The sequence below is a fragment of the Watersipora subatra genome, chromosome 5 (genome assembly GCF_963576615.1).
Source record: "Watersipora subatra chromosome 5, tzWatSuba1.1, whole genome shotgun sequence".
NCBI lineage: Eukaryota > Metazoa > Bryozoa > Gymnolaemata > Cheilostomatida > Watersiporidae > Watersipora > Watersipora subatra.
The window spans coordinates 66589522-66597920 of record NC_088712.1 but is presented as its reverse complement, the minus strand read 5'-3'; the positions used below and the strand labels follow the sequence as shown (position 1 = coordinate 66597920).

Below are 8399 nucleotides of genomic sequence, written 5' to 3'. Positions count from 1 at the left end.
ACTTAAATAGTGTTTACTCACTGCTAGCTTGCCTTGTCACATGATAAACTGACCAAACATAAAATATCTAATTTTATTGATTTAAGCTGGCGTACCTTATCACAATTATGGCCACTTTTTGCAATGAGCAGACAAATCCTTAATTCAAACAAAACTTCATGTGTCTTTGAAAAGTGTAACAAGCTTTCAAGCATCCTTGACTTCAATGTTGTTTATTATCTGCCCTTAGACTAAGTGTTTGGTATTTGGGAATTTATCTGAGAAACAGTAGCCTTCATTAGTAGACCTTGACTAGTACCTGCCACTAACTATCTTACTATGTGTGACATATGCTAGCAAGTGTCTATAAGTTATGCACTGTTGTTGCTAGCTCAGTGTGAGTGGCTGATATGTTGGGATATTTAACATACATGTACTTACTTGAGTCTTTAAATATTTTCATTAAATATTTACTGATTGTGATTTATTATTACTAAAATGTAATATAAAACATTGTATTAAGTACCTACATGTTAATCAAAAACAGATATTTATATTGAGTTCTATTTAATTGTAGCAAAACGAATTGTATGAAGGTTTATTTTATAAAATTTGCTATTCATCGCATTACTGCTAGTGGTCACAGTGTGAATATTTATATTGGCCGAGGCCATTCTGTTACTATTAAAATAACATAATGTTTGTTATTTTATTATATGAAATTGAGCAGATAAACTTCACTTTGAATAATAAACAGAAAGTGAAACTAGCCAAGTACAAGGCTGTAGAACCAGCCAATCATGAAGCTGCAGTAACAACTAGCTCCTGCTCCTTTATTCAATATCTGATAAATTCATCATGAATCACTGTTTGAATATATCTTATTCAGCTCAGCCAATCAGGAGACAGATAACATTATTATAACCAGCTACAAGCTATAAAGAAGCCTGTAGTAGTCGGAGCTGGTGACAAACAGAATAGCAACAGGTAAGTATAACTTATACATTATACTAGCATCTGTTGATATTGTACTTACTGGGAATAATAGAGTAGATGAGGAGAGACACTGAGTCAGTGTGATTATAATATAACTCTGACCTCATGAGACTATCACTCTCTACCCTGAGGAGACTCATATAGTCTGTCATGTAGTGAGGTTAAGTTAAGGTCAGGAGGCTCTGGTCTCATTCCTCAGTCATAATCAGACCAGCAAATACTTCCTACTGCAGATATTTCATGTTTCTCAGCTCTGCAAGAGTCTGACATCTCTGGACTTATTTTTATACTATGTAAATATCCAGGGTTCACCTGCAGCCACTCTGTTATGGTTGGCAGCTTTCCAACTCTGTAGTTGAGTCACATTTTGTACCCATTTCTCTATCATATTTTACTGTATGCAGCAGCTAATAGAGTGCAGTACATATGTTACAGTTAAACATGGAAGGACTGCTGAAGGATTATGTTAGAGAGAAAAAGATGGAGATTAGTGCATTGAGGGCAGCCTTAGAGTCAGTCCAACCAGCTGAGCTACTGAGGCTACTGATTACTATTAAGCATGACTCATACACAGCTGTTATGATAGCTGCAGCAGAAGCCCACACAGAAATCTGTCGTCTGCTTCTCTCACCAATCAGAAGAACAGCAGACGAGTTGCTCTGGATGAAGCAGAAGGATGAATGGACAGTACTACACCTTGCTGTATGGAGTAGAGACAACACTGAGTGTGTAGAGTTACTGATAGACACAGTGAGTGATGAGAGGAAGTACGAGTTTGTTGCTGAGAAGAATGTATATGGTAACACAGCTATAGCACTGGCTGCATTGTATGGAAGGAGCAAGTGTTTAGAGTCTTTCCTCTACAGCTTCTCCTCACTACAGAGAGACTCCCTATTAAACATACAGAGTAACAGCCTCTACACTCCACTACACAGTGCAGCATACAGAGGACAGACAACTGCTCTGAAGGTCATGTTAGGATCCGTGTCTCTAGTGACTGCCTCTTCACTCCTCAACATAAAGAATAAATACAAAAGGACTCCATTGGAGGAAGCTGAGTTTAGGGGAAAGAAGGAATCATCAGAGCTGTTAAAGAGATGGGAGAAGCAGCCAGTAATAGAAGGTAGGATTGTTATACAGTGTGATACCAGCTACTCACTTGAACTGTTCTACTGCTAAACTCTTCAGTCTCAGCAAATTTCTACTGAAAATCTAAACTAAATGCTAGTAATTCATTCATTGTATACATTTACTGTTGAACCCTGGGACATACCCTGGATAATTGCATCTCTTTTTTCCTGTAAACTCACTGAGTCTTGTATAGACAGAGTGCTGCTTGTCTCCAGCCTCCAGCTGAACAGTTTATAGTCTGAGTATTTAAATTAATATTCAAAACTGTTAGGATTGAAGTGATGTTAGCAGCTCTTTAAATATCAACTCCTTGTGGCAGACTCAGTAGCTTGACTCTTGTGTTCCACACTATTCTGTCTGTTAATATTTCTGTATTTTGAAATGTCTGAGATGTGAAGAATTTAACAGAATAATAATGATACTATGATTATTGTATGTAGTGGTAGACTAGTGAGTCATTCCTTCAAGCTGAGGTTAGAGGTTAAACATTACACTCCTTTTTATGAATAGCTAATCATCTATGCAGCAGTTTTTGATAGAAAGTAGAAAGTATTACAACTATATTTTACACTGCTGTAGATTATCCACAGCATTTTAATTGTTCCTAACATAACATGACTCTATCCTTTGTCATGTTTAGTAGTAAACTTAATGACAGACTAAAGTACATATTGTAGCAGCCCCTTGCTTTAATATTCAGGCTTTAAATCTATAAAAAATAATAATCTTCGATATAAAGATTAAAATTAGGTTAACTATTTCTTATTTTACAAACTCTAAGACAATGTGTGGTTCCATTTTCTATGGCAGATGCTAACAGGAACACCTATTATGGTGCTGAGTCCTGTTAGAATTTCATTATTGGTGCTGCTTAGAGAATTCCTTACCAAACAACATTAATTTTACCAGAGTCATGTAATCTTAGTTCCAATAAGACTGGTAGATGTGAAATGAGCTTTTATTTTACTCAAGCCATGCTTCGGGACATGTCATGTTTAGCTTGGCAGGCAATAACTACAATATTTCACAACTATTTTAAACAATTTTTGCCTGATATTGAGTTGAGTCAAAAGCTTACTGAGTGCTTGGTCATGCTCACCTCAGTCTACCTGCCTGCACCTGCTTGTGTCTAACTGTTTGCCTATGTCTGTCTATGATGAGGCTGCTTAGAGAATTCCTTATCAAACAACAACAAATTTAAATTTACTAGATGCATGTAACCTTAATTTGAATTCCAAGAAAACTGATAGTTGTGAAATAAGCTTTTTTATCTTATAAGCTATTATTCAAGCCACATTTATACACATCAGATACTGTCTCTTGTTTGGCTTGGTAGGCAACAACTAAACACTTTTACAGCTATTTTTCGGTATACCAAACAGTGTACCAACCTCTTGTTGATCAAATGATTGTTTAGCGACCCGCCTGCAGGAAGGCATAGTGTATGTATGCAGTAAGTTTCACTTCTCAAGAAACTGGAGCAAATAGGTAGCCTTTGGTTTGCTCCGCCACTACTAATATAGCAAATCTCATCTCTTAAAGCAAGCGGGAAGCTTAGCAGCCTGCCTGCCAGCCTCTCTGCTTGCCAGTCTGCTTGCTTACCAGCCACACCTGCTGGCACCTGCTATTTCTGTGTCTGCATTGCTGTGTCCACCGCTTGCTTGACCGTGCTTGCCTGCCAGTCAGCTCGCCTGCCGGTTTAGCTGAGTCAGTTGAGTTGACAATGATTGATCGCTTTTGCCTCCTAGTAGACAATGGTTATATGTTCAGGTCACTAAATAGACGAATTGATTGTTCTACCTGCAAGAAAGCCTGCTCACTTTCACCGAGTCGACAAATGATCACACGCTATGCGGCCAAGTTCACAATGATCACACGTTTTAGTTCCAAGTCGACCATGGTTGTGTGTTTTTTGTGCTGAGTGTTTGACTTGATTGCACTTATATGGAGTCTGTCTGCCAACCGGCCCGCCCTTGTCAGCCAGCCTGCATAAATATATGTCGGCCATATAGCCGGGCTGATCAAGACAATTTTTTATGCTTGCATATGCTTGCAGCTCGAGTCTGAATTTTGCTGAGCATATCTACCAGGCCGGCCTGCTTCTGCTAGTAGGCTACTGCTTCTGTGCCTGCCTTCCTCAACACCCATTTGCCTCTACAACCCTCTGCTTTTACACCCCTCTGTCTCTACACCCTTCATGTGTCTCTATGTACTATTCATAGGTTCTTTTTTATTATATTGAAGCATTGGATGACGCTAGACTACAGATTAAAACACTGCAAGAAAAAAATGACCAGAAACTTACCGCTCTACAGAGAGAAAGTGACCAGAAACTTTCCACTCTACAGAGACAAACTGATCAGCAGGCAGGAGGTAACTTCCTATGTTAATGTCTTACTAGTCCATTGTTAGTATAGTACTGAGGAAGAGAGGTCAGTGGGGATAGACTAGTGAGTCGTTCATTCAAGCTGGTGTTTAGCTTGGCTGGCAATCACTACAAAGTTTTATGACTCTTTAAAAAGTTTCATTTTTCTTGAGCGCGAATGGCTTCTGCGCTTGACACACTCAGTACTACTACAATGCATCTACTACAAAAAGCACCTAACTGCCTGTTTGCCCCACCTACTTGGAAGTCAGCCAGCCGACCTGTCGCAAGCTTGCATGAGTCCATGAAGCTCATGTGCTTTTGATTTCAAGTAAAGGCCGATTGCGCAATTTAACTGCTGAGTACACGACTCTATCGCAACTCCACATAATCTGCTTGCCTACTTGGGTCAGATCTAAAAGAGATAACGATTCGTGAGTTTCTAGCCCGCAGTTCCTAACTCGGTTTGAAAACTGTGTAGCTGTGTTGGCGATTATATGTTATCAGTAGTACCATGGACATAATGGATTTATTTAATAGAACTATAACTGTTTTGTAGCTAGACTAATATTTGCTAAAAAGTCAGGTTCCACCATGTATTTAATAGAAATATAACTGTTTTGTAGCTAGGCTAATAATTGCTGAAAAGTCAGGTTCAAATTTGTATTGTAATTAGAAGAAAAAGTAAAACTGTTTTGTGGGCAAGCCAAAACCTGCTGTAGTCGTATAAAATAACCGTTTTGCAATGTAGTACATACGTAATAGTTTGTAATAATACTATCAATGTACAAGCTCTATTCAAAAATATGCTAAAAACCATTTACAACAAGAGCCTACTACAACTACTCAGTGCAACTAGCATTAGCAGTTTTGTAGTTGCGTAGAAACGGTCTTATTACCGCGCAGTTATATTGTAGGCGCCGAAATTAATTCACGTGTACATTCCGCAACTGATTTAGGAATTGCGGCTAGAAACTCACAAATCGTTATCTTTTTTAGATCTGACCGCCTACTTGTGTGCAAGATCGCCAGCCTCTAAGCTATTAAATACAACGCACATAGAGTATATTTATAGAACGGCTCAAGACCGAGCTCGTCCACCCACACCGGCCAGGCCAGCTTGTTTCTGTCTCTGGTAACTTGCCTTTGCCTCTAGGCACTTGCCTCTGTGACCCACTCACTGCCTCTGCGCTTCTACATATGTTCCTGTTTCTACACCCCTCAGTCTCTGCGCTACAATTTACATTCCTGCCTTTATGCCCAGTCATTCAGTTCCTTCTGTAGTTAACAATGCATATGAAAGCCTCGTTAGCATGTAAATGTGCTAAGGTACATCTACTCACCAATGTATTCAGCATCTTCTGTCATTGTCAAATGTGAGCCATGAGAGTGTTGAATATCTATCAGCAAGTTTTTTTTTCACTCTGCTTCAGCTTTGGATGACGCTAGACAACGAATTACAACACTGCAACTAGAAAGTGACCAGAAACTTTCCGCTCTACAGAGACATACTCAGCAGCAGGCAGAAGGTAACTTCCTATGTTATTGTTTCACTAGTCCATTGTTAGTATAGTACTGAGGAGGAGAAGTCATTTGCTTCCGCAATTGACAATGCATATCAAAGCTTTGTTAGCAGGTAAATTTGCTAAGGTACATCTAAGCACCAATGCTTGCAGCACCTGCTGTCATTGTCAAATGTGAGCAGTGAAAGTGTTGAATATCTATCAGCAATTTTTTTCACTCTGTCATAGCTTTGGATGACGCTAGACAACGAATAACAACACTGCAAATAGAAAGTGACCATGAAGTATCTGCTCTACAAAGACATACTCAGCAGCAAGCAGAAGGTAACTTCCTATGTTATTGTTTTACTAGTCTGTTGTTAGTATAGTACTGAGGGAGAGAAGTCAGTTACTTCTGTCACTGCGTTTCCATGACCCGCATAATTCGCAAATTAGAGCCAATCCGCAAGTTATCCGCGTCATGGAAACGGCATAAATCCGCAAGCTATTCGCATAAATTCGCAAGCTAAGCGAGTTTTGTGATCCGCAAAACTTTATCGAATCCATCGTGCTTGCGAATCATGGAAACGGTACTTGCGATTAATTCGCATTAGAATATCGATGGCTATTACATTAAAACCATTTTCACGCTTCGGTCGTTTTTATTTCGATGTCACCAGTCTCAATGCGCCAACGTTCCTAACGATCGCTGCTAAGCGTGACAAGACTGCCTAGTTATTTATAGATTCATTAATTAGGCTAAAACGTGACCTATGGGGTCAAATACTAGTGTTAAATCCGCATCGCCAGGTGTTCATTGAAACACTGGATTGCTAAGTAACTCCACTTGCGGATCGTTCGAATTATGTGAATCATACGGATTATGCGAGTCATGGAAACATAGTGTGTAATTAACAATGCAGATCAGAGTCAGAGGATCTAGGTCAGAGGTCTATTTACATCCAAGAACAAATATAAGCAGTAGCAGTGTGGCACATGTAACAGAAAGTTTTTTATGCTCACTTTTATAGCATTGGTTGAGGCTAGGCGGCAAGTAACAACGCTACGAGAGGACAGCGAGAGAATGTTGTCATTAGTACAGGAAGAGGCTAGACAGCAGAGAGCAGGTACTTTTATTTTGTATAAGCCCTATAAAGCTATTTACTCTCCACCTCATATCTTGAGTATCTAGTATTACCCAATACTAGTAACCTATAAAGTACCTACTAGTATATATTATAGCTATGGTATTGATCTGATGGTTTGATTCTATAAGGTTGTTGTAGATCAATCATGGCTCACTCCTGGTAACTTTATGTAGATATGTTTATGTTGCTTGAGTTACATAGTATGTGAGAGTTTACTGCATAAGTTCATGGTGTTAAATCAAAATGGTGGCAGTTTGACTTTTAGACTGACTTTAGCAGGTTGATAGAGGTTTGTCATTGATATATTCCTGCTCATTAGTAAAAGTAACCCTTATTTATATAATAAATATAATGAGGGTTTTCTGTTTATTCAGATTTGGCTGCTACTCAGCGGAGCTTGGAACAATTCGCTGCGTACCTACAGACTCCAGGTGATACGAATTTCACAGGCAATCAATGGCACGACCCAGAAAGTTAATAGTGTGACAACCGCAACTGATGATCAGTCCAGACAGACACTAATGGTCCCGGGTGAACTACAACTTGGCCCTACCAAACCGATAAGACGACTCGATCCAAACCGGCTAAATTCGAGCTGGAAGAGAAATGACCAGCCAGCCCTCAAGCCAGAGGGCAGGCTTATAGTATATAAGGACACACAAGAGCCCCACTAGACATGCATCATCAAAGGGATCACATGATGTTTTTTTCTGTACTGCGATACGCTGCGCTTGTATTTTATTATTATTGATTAAGCATAGTTATTCTTTCAACTTTGTCTCTTCATCCGTAAATATTGCACTGTTAGACTTTCTTAAACAATTACAATATATAACTGAATAGGGGCCTACATTCTTTTCAAATTTATAACTTTGCTATATGGGGCAGATATGATGTCGAATTGATGAACATGATTAATAATTCCTCGTAGAATAAAGTTTGGGGTATTATTATAGCCTTTAGTTAGATAAATCTTGAAGAACTTGTTGATGACCCAAGGCTATGTCATAGAGTGCACCATTAGTTATAAGTTACAATATATTGTCTCATACCCAGCAATATAAAGTCTGGTTCTTTATTACACTAAATAAATCTTGAAAATTATTTCATGAGAAAATCCTAGATTACAATTGAATGTTTTGGTAAAATGCATAAACTCAACTGCTGTCATGTATCCTTTAATTGGGTTAAAAGCTGCTCCTTCCTGTCACCATGATGAAGTAAAACTATGGACGCAAATGGGTCAGATGTAATGTATTATTCTCATGATTGCCTGTT

At 38.8% G+C, this 8399-nt stretch overlaps 1 protein-coding gene across 1 annotated transcript; it reads left to right on the top strand.

Moving 5' to 3' along the window:
* The first annotated feature begins 1416 nt into the window (after positions 1-1416).
* LOC137397611 (ankyrin repeat and SOCS box protein 7-like) lies at positions 1417-7599 on the top strand. Its single transcript, XM_068083905.1, has 6 exons — positions 1417-2098; positions 4351-4479; positions 5905-6000; positions 6223-6318; positions 7005-7100; positions 7496-7599. The coding sequence occupies exons 1-6, from the start codon at positions 1417-1419 to the stop codon at positions 7597-7599; spliced, it is 1203 nt and encodes a 400-aa protein (XP_067940006.1).
* Positions 7600-8399: the final 800 nt, after the last annotated feature.